Source organism: Microcaecilia unicolor, chromosome 13 (assembly GCF_901765095.1).
Source record: "Microcaecilia unicolor chromosome 13, aMicUni1.1, whole genome shotgun sequence".
Lineage (NCBI taxonomy): Eukaryota > Metazoa > Chordata > Amphibia > Gymnophiona > Siphonopidae > Microcaecilia > Microcaecilia unicolor.
Window position 1 is genome coordinate 97881411 of NC_044043.1, and position 16606 is coordinate 97898016.

At 43.2% G+C, this 16606-nt stretch overlaps 1 protein-coding gene across 3 annotated transcripts in view; it reads right to left on the bottom strand.

The window, feature by feature from the left end:
* RAP1GAP (RAP1 GTPase activating protein) overlaps nucleotides 1-16606 on the bottom strand; it is a 152078-nt gene that overhangs the window by 40266 nt on the left and 95206 nt on the right. For all 3 annotated transcript variants that reach the window (XM_030185566.1, XM_030185563.1, XM_030185565.1), the window contains exons 10-15: nucleotides 15959-16059; nucleotides 13128-13257; nucleotides 10994-11149; nucleotides 9175-9246; nucleotides 4929-5015; nucleotides 3046-3186 (exon numbers count right to left, since the gene is read on the bottom strand). In XM_030185566.1, the coding sequence (XP_030041426.1) occupies nucleotides 3046-3186; nucleotides 4929-5015; nucleotides 9175-9246; nucleotides 10994-11149; nucleotides 13128-13257; nucleotides 15959-16059 (687 nt within the window). The remainder of the gene's footprint in view (nucleotides 1-3045; nucleotides 3187-4928; nucleotides 5016-9174; nucleotides 9247-10993; nucleotides 11150-13127; nucleotides 13258-15958; nucleotides 16060-16606) is intronic.

Genomic DNA, 16606 nt, shown 5'->3' on the forward strand with positions numbered 1-16606 from the left:
GCAACATTCCATGTGGAAGCCTGCCTTTGCAGGTCAGCAACGCGACCGCGCAGGCTTCTACATGGAATGTTGCTAGTGGAATAGCAACATTAACATTCCACCTAGAATCTCAAATATTTATTTATTTAGATTTTTGCTCACACCTTTTTCAGTAGTAGCTCAAGGTGAGTTACATTCAGGTACACTGGATATATGACAGGTAAATATTTAAATATCTCCAAAGCATAAGTGCATAGGAGGTGAGTCTCTTTCAAATGAAAGGATGGTCTGGGATGAGAAGGCATAGGATGAGGTAGATAAGGGATAGACTCAAGCATAAGCTAAAGAAATACTTCTTTCCAAAAAGGGTAGTGATGTGTGGAACGGCCTCCCAGTGGAATGGTACAGAAGAAAGCATTGGACAAAGCATCTCTAAGGAAGAGGGTATGGATGGTGAGACTGGATAGGCCACAAGGTCTTTATCTGACTTCATTTCCTACATTTCTTTGTTACTTGCAACTCTGCCTATGTTTCATGCAGAACCTACCTCTAAACATGCCTACACTACGGTCAGGCAAAAGTATGTGCTGTCTCGTCACACTGTGTACACCCTGGTGTAATTTTACAAAAAAAAACAAAAACTCTTGTGAACTACGGTCTGATACTGCTGGACAGAGAGAAGATTTATGTTATGGTTTCAGCTCAGAATAAAACCGAATGTTTGTACGCTATTTGCATCGTGCAGCGTTCCGCATGCACAACAAACAGAGTTTAAGTGGTAGCTGGAGCAGCTGGGACCCTGCAGGGTCACGCCTGTGGCTGCACACTTGGTCTTGGCTTACAACAGCAGCGCTGCTGATGAAGCCCAAAGGCTGATTCTGCCCCTGCTGTCACAGTTCTGCCAGTGAGGAGCAAAAAACAGTGTAGAGGGGCCTCAGGTGGAACCAACTAGACAAAACCTTGTTAGTTCCATCTGAGGCCCCACTACACTGTTTTATTGCTCTACACTCATTTGTGTTAATGTTTCCCTCTGATTTGCTAATCTTACAGTTCTGCCAGCAACAGGGTGGCGAAGGCCTGATGCCAAACAAATTGCTTTTAAAAAACACGATGCCTTTCCAAAAAACTCTGTCATTGCATTTTAAAGATTTATTTATTTACAAGTGATCCTGAGGTGACAAATGTTCTGAAACCAAGTACTAGCAATTATAAAACACATTCATAATGTAAGAATTGCATTTTATTATTTCTGATTAATACTCAATATGGAGCTTGCTCACACTTTTCACCAAAATATCATCAAAAAGCAAGACAATTTCCCTCTATTTTCTTACTACAGAGGAAAAGGCTTCAGACGCTCAGTGAGCCGATCTTTTAAATTTATAGGCTCACTGACTGGTTTGGCGGCGCTTCGATTTCTCTGCAAAGCTTAGCCTACCACGAGCGTCCTCATTAGCCAAAAAAAACCTCTGTATAATTTTTTAACTTTTTAATCCTTAGTAGTGTCACTTTATTTCATTTAACTTAAAAGGTACACTTATCTTCTGCTGCTTTCTCATACAGGACTCCCGGCACGCCCTACAGCGAGCTCCCGTTTCGCCAACAGCTTCTTAAGGAGCAGTACCGTTTATCTCTAAGAATATATAACAAGCAGATTATTATAATCCCAAAGAGGGTAGAGAAAATCATATACCAACTGCTAGGAAACTTACTTGAGATCTTCCTGTACTGAAAAGATGCAGCGTCCTGGCCTTCTAAAATGGCGGACGCTATTTATCATGACGCCATCAGCGTCTATCCAATCATATGCTCTTTACTATTTAAAGAGCTAAGTTATCAGTACTTTTCAGTACAGGAAGATCTCAAGTAAGTTTCCTAGCAGTTGGTATATGATTTTCTCTACCCTCTTTGGGATTATAATAATCTGCTTGTTATATATTCTTAGAGATAAATGGTACTGCTCCTTAAGAAGCTGTTGGCGAAACGGGAGCTCGCTGTAGGGCGTGCCGGGAGTCCTGTATGAGAAAGCAGCAGAAGATAAGTGTACCTTTTAAGTTAAATGAAATAAAGTGACACTACTAAGGATTAAAAAGTTTTGCCAAAACATCCAAATCTCTTATTTAAGATGGGTTTTCTACGCAGTTCTATGCACTGAGTGCAAATGACAAGGGGGCATGTTGGGGCGGGATGTGGGTGTTTGGCGGCGCTTCGATTTCTCTGCAAAGCTTAGCCTACCACGAGCGTCCTCATTAGCCAAAAAAACCTCTGTATAATTTTTTAACTTTTTAATCCTTATTAGATTGTAAGCTCTTTGAGCAGGGACTGTCTTTCTTCTATGTTTGTGCAGCGCTGCGTACGCCTTGTAGCGCTATAGAAATGCTAAATAGTAGTAGTAGTAGTCTCTTGTAACCAGAGCTAATATTGTGATGTCATAATGCCTCAGTCCACCAATAAGAGCCAACCTCATCAGTGATGTCACAATGGCTTGATTGTCCTATACTTGGCTCACTTTTATTACATAGCTCTTTGAGCAGGGACTGTCTTTCTTCTATGTTTGTGCAGCGCTGCGTATGCCTTGTAGCGCTATAGAAATGCTAAATAGTAGTAGTAGTAGTAGTAGTTACCAAAACTTGGGATGTTTTTCTGCCATGACTAAATCACAAAAAGGTGCCCTAAAATGACCAAATGACCATTGGAGGGATTAAGGCATGACACCACCCCCCCTTTACTCCCCTAGTGGTCACTGACCCCCCCCCCCCCCCCCCCAAAGATGTGAGAGAAAAACCTACCTACCAGCCTCCATGACAGTTTCAGATGATTTTCTCAGAAGATGCCCAATTACAGAATTGCCCTTCACGACCCTTTTTGTGCTGATACGTGATCCAGGTCTGAAATGTTCATGATCTATAACCCTGCTTCTCTCATGTGTCGGTGTTTACTGTACCTGGATGTACACTGCTTCGATAGTTTTCGGGCTGGCAGGCGGTATATAAGAAATTGTCAGGAGCAGGTGTACAAACATCTGTGGTTTTAAATCTTACTCTGTCGTTCTCCTGTCTTACTCACCTTAAAGGACTCAAAGAAACCGCCGCTTCCCCCTCCCCCGTTCTCCATCTTATCATCCTCATTGCCCAGGCCCATCATGCACTGGCTGTTAATGTGCAGCTCCTCATAGAGGGTCTCCAGCAGAGCTGAACGGGTGCGCTCCTGAAGGAGAACAAGACAAGTGGGGAGAAGGGGTGAGATGGAGAAACAGGGGGCGAGACAGAGGTTGGAAGAAACACAGATAGAAGAAAGGGAGCAAAACAGATAAGTGGGGGGGGGGGGGGGGGGAGAGATAGTGGGGATGTGTGTGTGGGGGGTGGGGAGAAGAGAAAAAAAAAAGATAACCATAATTAATAGGCCTGCAGTTCAATGAAAATGCTTAATCGCAATTAATTGTATGGCTAAAACGTTTTTTTAGTAATATTAATCACACAATTAAAGCTTATTTATCTATTTATTTCCTGCTGCAAATCACTTACATTTCCATTGCCCCAGGTACAAAATAGGTACCTGTATATAATATGTAAACCGCTTTGACTGTAACCGCAGAAAGGCTAATCCCATCCCCTTCCCTAAAGGACCGATAATTTGCCTCCCTCCCACCCCCCAGATCCGACATATCTCCCTTTCTCTTCCTTCCCTCTGGTCCATTATCTCTTTCTCTCTCCCTCCCTCCCTCCCTTCCACCCTCATGAGTAGCAACACAAACTTGGTGGTGAGCCACACAAAGCTCTTTTCGTGGCTGCTGGATCTTACTGCTTTGGCAGTAACTTCCACTGGTGACCCCCCTCCAGTTCTGTTGCAGGTCTGAAGCTCACTCCATTCTCCCCAACTCAGGGTTCAGCATCTACCCCCTCTCCCCCCCAAGTCTTCCTTCAAAGTGGTCTTCTGTTGGTCCCTGTCACTGGCTGCCTGTGTCCAGGTCTGAAGCTTTCCCTCTGATCCATCCCGCTCATGCAACAGGAAGTGATATCAGAGGAGGCATGACTGAGGGAAAGCTTTGGAGCAGACCGCAGGCAGCATATGTGCACCACTACCACTGCTGGGGACCAACAGAAGACCATTTTAAAGGTAGGTTGACATGCAGGGGGGTGATGTTGAATCCTGGTTGGAGGGAAAGATGCTGGATTGTGCTGAGCACAGGGGAGTGGAAGAGAACAGAAGAGGCGTTTGGAGGTGACAGGAGATGGCGTGGTGCGATTAAATTCTTTAATCACGATTAGTTTTATTTTTACCCATGGTTGATGATTAAGGCGTTAGACAATAAGAATAACTTTTAGTGAATAAGAATGACTTTTTTTTAATGAGTCCAAGGGACTTTGTGCATTAGTTTACTACCGCATCCCCATGATAGCACAACAATGATGCCATCAATCTTACAACGTAGTGGTAATTCTTTAGCTCTGTGAATGTCAACAAGTTTACTATGGAAGGAATGGACTTTAAAGTCTCCTTTCGAGCTATTCTATTGTGGCTCTGGGGCATCATAATCTTAGTAGGAGGCAATCCACTAGGTGGATGAACACAAACTCCCACGAAAAACAAAACTATATGATAGGGAGTGGGAAGTGGACCAATGACTCCAGGGACTATGGTGATAAAAGAAACAACTTTATTCACAGACTCGACACAGTACCATGTTTCGGCCACAGGACTGCCTCAGGAGTCTCGATCAATCCTTGAAGCTTGTATGTAGTATCGGGTAGTCTTGATAAAGACTATAACCATATAAGCTTCAAGGATTGATCGAGACTCCTGAGGCAGGCCTGTGGCCGAAACACGGTACTGTGTCGAGTCTGTGAATAAAGTTGTTTCTTTTATCACCATAGTCCTGTTTCCCTGGAGTCACTGGTCCACTTCCCACTCCCCATCATACAGCATCATAATCTTAGACTTTTTCTTACCTCCAATTTAGCAAACTTTTCTGCCTTGTAGCAAGCATACTCAGCATTAATCAGCTTTGTCAGTAGGAACTCCTGGAACTCCTGGCCCTGCAGATCCCCCCCCCCCCAAAAAAAGAAGAAATTCTTAATTCACATAAACCCTGACAAAATGACAATAAGAATGTTTGCAAATGGTTAAAACTTATTGACCCTTTGCAATTTTCTATTTCTTCCAGTTTTCCATTTCTTCCAGAGATTTTAGGGCTAAGGGCCACATGTGCTCCAGAAAGTACCAGCTGGTCCTCTTCTGATATATTTTAATGGATTAACAGAACCTGTTTTTCTGTTCTGGGATCTTGCTCACAGTGGAAAGGAGGAGGCCATTTTTCAAAAGTCATTAATGCACCTTAAAACCTTTTTCTTTCTAAAGGGAATCTTCTCAAATTGTTTACATTGGGCAAAAACTGCCCATGGGCTTTGCCTCGATTGAGAGTACGCACATACTTTCACCCTGAAATTTGCCATGAGCAAGAAGTATACAACAGCTGCTTGCCCTTGTTTACTCTGCAGAAAGAAGTTTGAGAAAGTTAGTGCTAATTTTGGAAAATATGCCTCCTTTTCCATCCCTGACCTGAAGATGCCCAGGAACACCTCTAAGCTCTTAAAGTGCCAAAAACACACACACAGGAGTTGTGCAATGCATTGACGTTTAGCTGCACTGTGACAGGTCCATTTTCAGACAGCCAATAAAACAGATAAAAATTATTTTTATTTATTATATTATCTCTGAGAAATTGGTCTTCATTACATAGACACACCATGGGGGGGGGGGGGGGGGGGGTAATTTTAAAAAGCTTCTTCTGAAAGGCACAGTCTTACGATGCCTCGGGTATGGCAAATATAAAAGTTATTCACTTCACTAAGTTGGATCATTTGTTTAAGAGCTGTTTTGTGAGATATTAGAGGTCCCTGACTCTTCCTCACCTCCTTCGTTATCTATTTATTTTATTGTCTATTAAGCAAACTTTGAAATCTAAACAAGAAAGGGTGATCTGTCTAAGAGTTACCTCCTGAGGTTGCCTTAGACCAATATCTTTGCTTGTCACCATGCTGTTAGAACCTGAACATGATTGGATTGTTAAAATTGTTTTTTTTTTTTTCCTTCTTGTGGGGTTGCACTATTTGGAAGACCCCTGATGCTTCTTTTGAAACGCAATCTCATAGGCATAATTTTCTTGCTCTTAGGCCAAAGCGTTAGGTGCCTCCTTTATGAAGAATTATCCTTGCAAGTGTAAAACTAGATATGTCTCCGATATATATATTTCTTTAACCTGATCCAGACCTTTTTACTTTCTAAGAATCAAGAACATGATATGGCTTCCAAAGATGATTAACTGTTAAGAGCACTGAATTTGTTGTTTCTTCTGTAGAGGAGTGTGGTAGCCGTGTTAGTCCACTCTTAAGGTTATCAATAGAAATCAAACAAAATAAAACATGGAAAAGAAAATAAGATGATACCTTTTTTATTGGACATAACTTAATACGTTTCTTGATTAGCTTTCGAAGGTTGCCCTTCTTCGTCAGATCGGAAATAAGCAAATGTGCTAGCTGACAGTGTATATAAGTGAAAACATTCAAGCATTACTATGACAGTCTGACAGGGTGGGAGGATAGGGGTGGGTCGGAGGTATGCATGGGGACATCAAAGCATATCATTGATATTCTAACAGAATGGGTGTTGGTAGGTGAGAGGAGGGTAATAAACAGAGAAATAAACAGAGAAATATAGCTTTATGGTTTATAATGGGCTAGGAACCCCATTATGTCTCTGTTGATCACCCCATCCCTCACCTATCCACACCCATCCTGTTAGAATATCAATGATATGCTTTGATGTCCCCATGCATACCTCCTACCCACCCCCATCCTCCCACCCTGTCAGACTGTCATAGTAATGCTTGAATGTTTTCACTTATATACACTGTCAGCTAGCACATTTGCTTATTTCCAATCTGAGGAAGAAGGGCGACCTTCGAAAGCTCATCAAGAAATGTATTAAGTTATGTCCAATAAAAAAGGTATCATGTTATTTTCTTTTCCATGTTTTATTTTGTTTAATTTCTATAGATTCTACATGGAATGTTGCTATTCCACTAGCAACATTCCATGTAAAAGTCGGCCCTTGCGGATCACCAATGTGGCCGCGCAGGCTTCTGCTTCTGTGAGTCTGACGTCCTGCACGTACGTGCAGGATGTCAGACTCACAGAAACAGAAGCCTGCGCAGCCTTCTACATGGAATGTTGCTAGTGGAATAGCAACATTCCATGTAGAATCTCCAATAGTAGCAACATTCCATGTAGAATCTCCAATAGTATCTATTTACTGTCATAGTAATGCTTGAATGTTTTCACTTATATACACTGTCATCTACCAACATTTGCTTATTTCCGATCTGAGGAAGAAGGGCAACCTTCGAAAGCTAATCAAGAAATATATTAAGTTATGTCCAATAAAAAAGGTATCATCTTATTTTCTTTTCCATGTTTTATTTTGTTTGATTTCTATAGATTCTAAATGGAATGTTGCTATTCCACTAGCAACATTCCATGTAGAAGTCGGCCCTTGTAGATCAGCAATGTGGCCGCGCAGGCTTCTGCTTCTGTGAGTCTGACGTCCTGCACGTATGTGCAGGACGTCAGACTCACAGAAACAGAAGCCTGCGCAGCCTTCTACATGGAATGTTGCTAGTGGAATAGCAACATTCCATGTAGAATCTCCAATAGTAGCAACATTCCATGTAGAATCTCCAATAGTATCTATTTTACTGTCATAGTAATGCTTGAATGTTTTCACTTATATACACTGTCATCTACCAACATTTGCTTATTTCCGATCTGAGGAAGAAGGGCAACCTTCGAAAGCTAATCAAGAAATATATTAAGTTATGTCCAATAAAAAAGGTATCATCTTATTTTCTTTTCCATGTTTTATTTTGTTTGATTTCTATAGATTCTAAATGGAATGTTGCTATTCCACTAGCAACATTCCATGTAGAAGTCGGCCCTTGTAGATCAGCAATGTGGCCAGCGCAGGCTTCTGCTTCTGTGAGTCTGACGTCCTGCACGTATGTGCAGGACGTCAGACTCACAGAAACAGAAGCCTGCGCAGCCTTCTACATGGAATGTTGCTAGTGGAATAGCAACATTCCATGTAGAATCTCCAATAGTAGCAACATTCCATGTAGAATCTCCAATAGTATCTATTTTACTGTCATAGTAATGCTTGAATGTTTTCACTTATATACACTGTCAGCTAGCACATTTGCTTATTTCCGATCTGAGGAAGAAGGGCAACCTTCGAAAGCTAATCAAGAAATATATTAAGTTATGTCCAATAAAAAAGGTATCATCTTATTTTCTTTTCCATGTTTTATTTCTATAGATTCTAAATGGAATGTTGCTATTCCACTAGCAACATTCCATGTAGAAGTCGGCCCTTGTAGATCAGCAATGTGGCCGCGCAGGCTTCTGCTTCTGTGAGTCTGACGTCCTGCACGTATGTGCAGGACGTCAGACTCACAGAAACAGAAGCCTGCGCAGCCTTCTACATGGAATGTTGCTAGTGGAATAGCAACATTCCATGTAGAATCTCCAGTAGTAGCAACATTCCATGTAGAATCTCCAATAGTATCTATTTTACTGTCATAGTAATGCTTGAATGTTTTCACTTATATACACTGTCAGCTAGCACATTTGCTTATTTCCGATCTGAGGAAGAAGGGCGACCTTCGAAAGCTAATCAAGAAATGTATTAAGTTATGTCCAATAAAAAAGGTATCATCTTATTTTCTTTTCCATGTTTTATTTTGTTTAATTTCTATTGTTTCTTCTGGCAACTATTGACTCCTTCTTGGCAAGAAGGATGTTATGTTTTCTTTTTGTTTGAAATTCATCTTTCCATTGGATCATGTCTTCACTTTGTGGGCTTACTGTAATCATTTCTTTTCATTTTTTTAAAATACTTTACAATGATCTATTTTACCACATTGTAACGCTTATTTAGTTCAATACATTTAGTCCAATAATGACATCAGCTATTTGTTGACCTTTACATCCATTCATTTTTCTGAAATGTACTGCATTTTCTCAGGCAAATATAGTCTGAAGTGCAGAGGCCTCCACGGTGAGCTGGGAGGCATTCCCTGACCTTTGTACTGTAAAAGTGGGGCTTCTTTCTTCAGGACCGCCAGTTCTCTCTCCCTCTTACCTTTTTGAAGATCGCCGGGTCAGGGAGAGGAGGACCGAAAAAAGGCACATCATCGCGGGCTGTGACCGACACCTAAAAGGAGAGAGTGACCAAGAGACACATGAATGTACGGTGAGCATCAAGAATAGCCACTTTCCCACTCTTCCTACTGTACTATGCAGCTCGGGAAAGGCCACATGACCAGACTGGATAACATTAGGGTAGTCAGGAATAACAATCTGACCAATATTCAAAATGATTTAAGTACCTGTTAATCATCAGAGACTGACAGAAAGACTAGTGGTTGGGAGGCGGGGATAGTGCTGGGCAGACTTATACGGTCTGTGCCAGAGCTGCTGGTGGGAGGCGGGGCTGGTTGGGAGGCGGGGATAGTGCTGGAAAGACTTATACGGTCTGTGCCCTGAAGAGGACAGGTACAAATATAAAGTAGCACATATGAATTTATCTTGTTGGGCAGACTGGATGGACCGTGCAGGTCTTTTTCTGCTGTCATCTACTATGTTACTATGTAGAAAGCTGTTTGTTTTGAATGACATGACAAAGGAAGTTTAGTTTTGTCTAAATTCAGTTTTAAATTATGTGCAGCAACCCTTTTTTCTATTATATTAACACAAAATTCAGCCTTAGAACTAATATCAACCTCCCTATCTTGAATAAGTATCACCAAAGTGATGTTACATAAGTATTGCCATACTGGGACAGATCGAAGGTCCATCAAGCCCAGCGTCCTGTTGCCAACAGTGGCCAATCCAGGTCACAAATACCTGGCAAGATCCCCAAAACCTCAGTACATTTTATGCTGCTTTATCCCACAAATAAGCAGTGGATTTTCCCCAAGTCAATTTAATATTGGTCTATGAACTTTTCCTTTATGAAGATGTCCAGACCTTTTTTAAAACCCCGCTAAGCTAACCGCCAGAAACAGTCACTGGCCAGTTAAGTTGCTTGTTTGCAGCTATCTGGTCGTTTTCAGTGACACTTCACCAATAATCTTCGCCGGAAATGACCGGTTAGCGCTGAATTCAAAATCAGCTAACTTGTGGGCGTTCCAGGGGTGGAGTCAGGTTAATATACAGCCTCTCACCATATAAGTAAATAGATAAATCGAGACACATAAAACCAGTGGTATCTTTAAGCAGTTTGGCTTAGGCAGGTCAAGGGCTGAATATTGACTTAATTGGTTAAGTGTTAGCTGGCTCAAAAAAAACCCCACGGATATTCAATGCTGAAGCAGGGCCCAGCATCGAGTATCTGGGAATAAAGCCGGCGGCAGGGCAGCAAAACGCTCACCAATGCCAGCTGAATATCGGCGGGAATATTTTCACGTTTTGGGTAAGAGCCAGAACTCTAGCACTTGCTCTCCTTTAGCTTTTTAAGAGCTGGGCTCACCACAAACATACGAACTGACGGTAGATAAAATCTACAAAGCCCAATGTCCCTTTCTGCTGCAGTATCGCAGACTCTTCTCCATCCACAGCTTTGTCCACCCTTTCCACCCCCCCCCCCCCCCCTCTGGATTTCTAACTTGCCTTTAAAGCCTTTGCAGAGAGGTTGTTCCATGCATCTAACACCTGTTAATCCTGTATAGCCCCCCCCCCCCCCCCCCCCCCCCGTCCTTTCAGTTTCATATTAGGATCCCTTGTTCTAGAACTTCCACTTGAGAAGAAAAATGCTGTCCCCCTTGTGTGTTATTTTATTTGTGACATTTATATCCCCACATTATCCCAAACAAGTTTGAGTTCAATGCGGCTTACAATAATGCAGGCGCCTGTGGAATTTGAATTTCTCTGTCACATTCTTCCTTTCCCCCCGTGTTTACCTTGTAAAGAGTGCTGTCAGTACATTTCTTCTCCACTTGCAGCACAATGTACGCGTGCAGAAAATTGGATGCAATCATGTCGGGCACAAAGGGCGTGTTCTCGTCCTGGAAGACTATGGCTACGATGTCGTTTCCTATGTGACGTTTCCTCTGCAGCTGAACACATGGACAAGCCATTACACCCTACTCCCTTTTCCCTTTCAGAAGCCCTGACCCTTCAACAGTGTCCCACGGCTAACTGGATCCTTCTACTGACGTACATTCTCAACCTCTTGGTTTGATTGGAGGATACTAACAGTGGGACTGTTTCACTAAAACCTAAGGGCGGGTGAAAGACCGACATCAAACATATAAACGGCGAGTGACCGAACTCACTCGCAAATGCGCAGTAGAGACTTCCCTCTCTGTCCCGCCCCCGCGTCAATACGTGATGACGGGGGCGGGACAGAGAGGGAAACTGCACCCCCCCCCCCTGAGGTCGCTGCCACCAGTAACCCCCCCCCCCCCCCAAGTCGCAGCCGCCACCCCTCCACCCGGCCCGGGCCCTCTGATCGCAATTAATTCAACTTACATCGCCATAGCACGCAGATCAGCTGAGCTCCGGTCGTCCTTCCTTCCCTGCCTGTGTCCCGCCCTCGCCGACGGTACGTCACACGAGGGCGGGACACAGGCAGAGAAGGAAGGCCAGGCCGATGGGAGCTCAGCTGATCTGCTGCAGATGAAGCTTGAAGAGTTCAGGACAGGAATACCTCTCTCCCAACGTTTGTTTTCTTGTGACATTTTATTTTGAAGTACTTTAGGTCACCAAGGCCCAGCATACATCGCGTTACAGTTATCCAAATGCAACAGAACGATAGCTACAGAACTGTCCTACGAAGTGAAGGACACAACAGACTGAAGTAGTCAGAATAACCTTAAGTCTGGAAATAAAAAATTCTATTTATTTATTTATTTAGCGTGCAATCTGACTCTCTAAAAATAAAGTACAAATCCAAGATCACATCCGGATTTCTGATTTCAGCAGACCAACGCTAGAATATGGATCCCAGCGTTACAGTGGCATAGTCAAGGAAACTCAATGTTTTGACGAAGAAGTTTTCAATGTTGTCGGTTTTTAATTTTAACACTAGTAAAAAAAGGCAAATGAAACGGGCGCTAGCAAGGTTTTCCTCCCTAACCCCTCCCCCCCTCCCTACCCCTTCGTCGTTGTGAAGCCACTGACGCCATTGCTCCGCACCTCGTCAACGCACCTTCATCACTTTCTTCGTTCTGAAGCCACTGACGCCATTGCTCCGCCCTCGACGTGTGACGCCACTGCTCCGCCCTCGACGTCATCACGTTTGACGCGAGGGCGGGGCCCAGACACTTGGTGATTTCGGTGGCTTCACCACCACGAACCCTTCCATGAAGGAAGTGACGTCAGTGCCTTCAGAACGTTCAGGGTGAGTTTTATTATATAGGATGATTAACAAATATTCATTAAAAAATGTTCTCATTATCTTAGTGAGAGCCTCTAAGGCGACTTTACCAAAATCCTGGGAAATAAAAGTACATATCAAAGAATGCGCGACAAAGGGAACCCCTGAAAGTAACAGCCATTCTCATAAAAACCTGACCTACAGAAACTTGTTTTTGAGACTTTTCACATAGGAAAGCCCTAAACCAATCTGAAACAATACCCCCTATGCCCAGAAAAATCTTTTTATCAGTATACTGTGATTTAGTGACAGATTAAAGACTAGGAAAGATTCCATGTGGGAATGTGTTGTGAAAAACTAGTGTATGTTTAGATGTTGTTACCGGCAGACAACTTGGGTTCACTGATATAAAGAAATAAAGGGTCACAGATCATTTAAAAATCTAGGCCCGTCAGAGGACAGGACATAGTGAGCTCATATCTCACTGAAAGGAGGTTACAGAGGGGCAAGATCATTCTTACCTTATCAAAAATAAACACAAGTTATGTTTTGTTATATTTCTATACCACCTTCATTTGCAGGACTACTCAATCGCTGACTTTGCTGTTCCTTAAAAAATGAATATATTACAGAGGGATGGAGGTCCCTGTGTGGGGATCACATGTATGGAACAAACCCTGATTCCGCAGCGTGACTTCTGGGCTGTTCTCCAGTACCTGCTGGGCATCTCCCTCTGTGTAGGGCAGTTTTGTTGACACGTGGAACATAATTTCTTTGCTCCGAAAGTTACAGTACACGGACTCGATGCCTGTCTGGCAATGGGTCACATCTAAGCCACCTCGGAACCTGCAGCAGAGGAAGGGAAGAAACACAAAGGTCAGATTATCAGCTATACACATGATCAGGGTCAGGGGATAAACTTGACTTGTATGTAAACTGCCCCCCCACCACCACCCCCCAACGTAACTAATGCATCCACTCACATTGGAGGTAATTTTATAAAAATCATTTTCACATGGTTTAGCTACATACGCACGTAAATAGCCTGTTATATAGAATAATGACTGCCGTAAAAGTAGGTGCGAAGACATGATGGTGCATACTTTGCTCGTAAGCATGTACAGGATGGAGAGTTTGGGCAGACTTTGGGTGAAGTCTGCAAGTACGTACATATGTACATAAGCACCGCCATACTGGGAAAAGACCAAGGGTCCATCAAGCCCAGCATCCTGTCTCCAACAGTGGCCCAATCCAGGCTTCAAGAACCCGGCAACCCCCCGCCCCCCCCCCCCCCCAAAAAAAAAAACAACAACTTAATTCTTAATAATGTTCAATGGACTTTTCCCTCAGGAATCTGTCCAAACCCCCTTTAAATTCCGTAAGGCCAGCTGCTGTCACTACATTTTCCGGCAACGATTTCCAGAGTCTAACTACATGCTGAGTAAAGAAAAACTTTCTCCTATTTGTTTTAAAACTACTATATTCTAGCATATAGATTGTAGAATATACTAATTTATGCACCTACTTGAATAATCTAGATATCAATATTTACACCCTGCTTACATAAGTAATGCCATACTGGGAAAAGACCAAGGGTCCATCGAGCCCAGCATCCTGTCCACGACAGCAGCCAATCCAGGCCAAGGGCACCTGGCAAGCTTCCCAAACGTACAAACATTCTATACAATCAAGCCATTGTGACATCACTAATGAGGTTGGCTCTTATTGGTGGAATGAGCCACTATGACATCACAATAGGTTAAATCACTGCTTTATGTAATAAAAGTGAGCCAAGTAGAGGACATAAGTACATAAGTAATGCCACACTGGGAGAAGACCAAGGGTCCATCGAGCCCAGCATCCTGTCCATGACAGCGGCCAATCCAGGCCAAGGGCACCTGGCGAGCTTCCCAAACGTACAAACATTCTATACAATCAAGCCATTGTGACATCACTAATGAGGTTGGCTCTTATTGGTGGAATGAGCCACTATGACATCACAATAGGTTAAATCACTGCTCTATGTAATAAAAGTGAGCCAAGTAGAGGACATAAGTACATAAGTAATGCCACACTGGGAAAAGACCAAGGGTCCATCGAGCCCAGCATCCTGTCCATGACAGCGGCCAATCCAGGCCAAGGGCACCTGGCAAGCTTCCCAAACGTACAAACATTCTATACAATCAAGCCATTGTGACATCACTAATGAGGTTGGCTCTTATTGGTGGAATGAGCCACTATGACATCACAATAGGTTAAATCACTGCTTTATGTAATAAAAGTGAGCCAAGTAGAGGACATAAGTACATAAGTAATGCCACACTGGGAAAAGACCAAGGGTCCATCGAGCCCAGCATCCTGTCCACAACAGCGGCCAATCCAGGCCAAGGGCACCTGGCAAGCTTCCCAAACGTACAAACATTCTGTACATGTTATTCCTGGAATTGTGGATTTTTCCCAAGTCCATTTAGTAGCGGTTTATGGACTTGTCCTTTAGGAAACCGTCTTGGACAGCAGGTCTAAGTGTCCTTTGGCTGCAAGACAGAAGCAGTTCCTGCGCTTATACATACTAGAGGGATATTTTCAAAGCACTTAGACTTACAAAGTTGCATAGTAACCTATGGAACTTTGTGCTTTGAAAATGAGCCCCACAGTCACCTATGCTTCTTTATACAATAGTGGCTACGTAGGGCGCCTTCTCGCCCTCTTAACCAAGTGCCCTAATTACCCTTACTGTGTCAATCATTTCTTAAAGAGCAGCAAAAGGATCATTTCCAAACATATTTATGTGGATAAAAAGTGATCAGAAGGGACACTGTGAAGGGAGCAGGGCTTCTGAAAGAGAAAAGGGAGTAGGGTGTAATGGCTTGTACAGGTGACCAGCAGCAGAGGAAACGTCACATAAAATTATTTACGGCGAGGCACCTGGATATATGACAGACCTTATCGACCTGCCAACCAGAAATACCACAAGATCTGCACGATCTTACCTAAACCTCCACTACCCATCCAACAAAGGACTCAAATACAAATTCACCTATGCATCCCGCTTTTCCTACTTAAGCGCACAACTATGGAACGCACTGCCAAAAGCAGTAAAAACTAGGCTAGACCACCTAAATTTCCGGAAAGCACTAAAGACAGTCCTGTTCAGAAGAGCATACCCCACCGACCCAACATAAAAAATACCTGGACACCTGCGACACAATATAACCAAAGACCGTAATGGACATTACCTGACTCTTCCTCCCCGCACCCTCTCTAAACTCCCCCAATTACCTACCATACATATACCTTATCTACCATAGTATCACCTTGTACTCATTCATATATTGTATTTGTTCAGACCGAAACCGGCTAACGCCGTTAACGGTAATATGTAAGCCACATTGAGCCTGCAAAAAGGTGGGAAAATGTGGGATACAAATGTAACAAATAAAATAAATAAATAAAATAAAGTATGCAAGCTTCTCACTTCTTACAGACACATCATTTCTGGGTTGCTTTTCCAGTGATCTAGGCTGTCTCCTTGCCTTTACACACTCACCCTTTGAAATCTTGCAATTTGACTGTCTCACCCAGGAAATCCAGGAACTCTTGGAAGGCCGGGCTCTCCTCTGTAGTGCTGAACAATTCTTCTTCAGACATCTGCAGCAGAGCACAAAAATGCTGGCGGGTTAGGAGGAACATTTTCTTATTTTTTGTTACATTTGTACCCCGCGCTTTCCCACTCATGGCAGGCTCAATGTGGCGGGCAATGGAGGGTTAAGTGACTTGCCCAGAGTCACAAGGAGCTGCCTGTGCCAGGAATCGAACTCAGTTCCTAAGGACCAAAGTCCACCACCCTAACCACTAGGCCACTCCTCCACTGTTGCTACTATTGGAGATTCTACATGGAATGTTGCTATTCCACTAGCAACATTCCATGTAGAAGTCGGCCCTTGCAGATCACCAATGTGGCCGCGCAGCCTTCTGCTTCTGTGAGTCTGACGTCAGACTCACAGAAACAGAAGCCTGCGCAGCCTTCTACATGGAATGTTGCTAGTGGAATAGCAGCTAGTGGAATAGCAACATTCCATGTAGAATCTCCAATAGTAGCAACATTCCATGTAGAATCTCTAATAGTAGCAACATTCCATGTTGTTGTTACATTTGTACCCCACGCTTTCCCACTCATGGCAGGCTCAATGCGGCT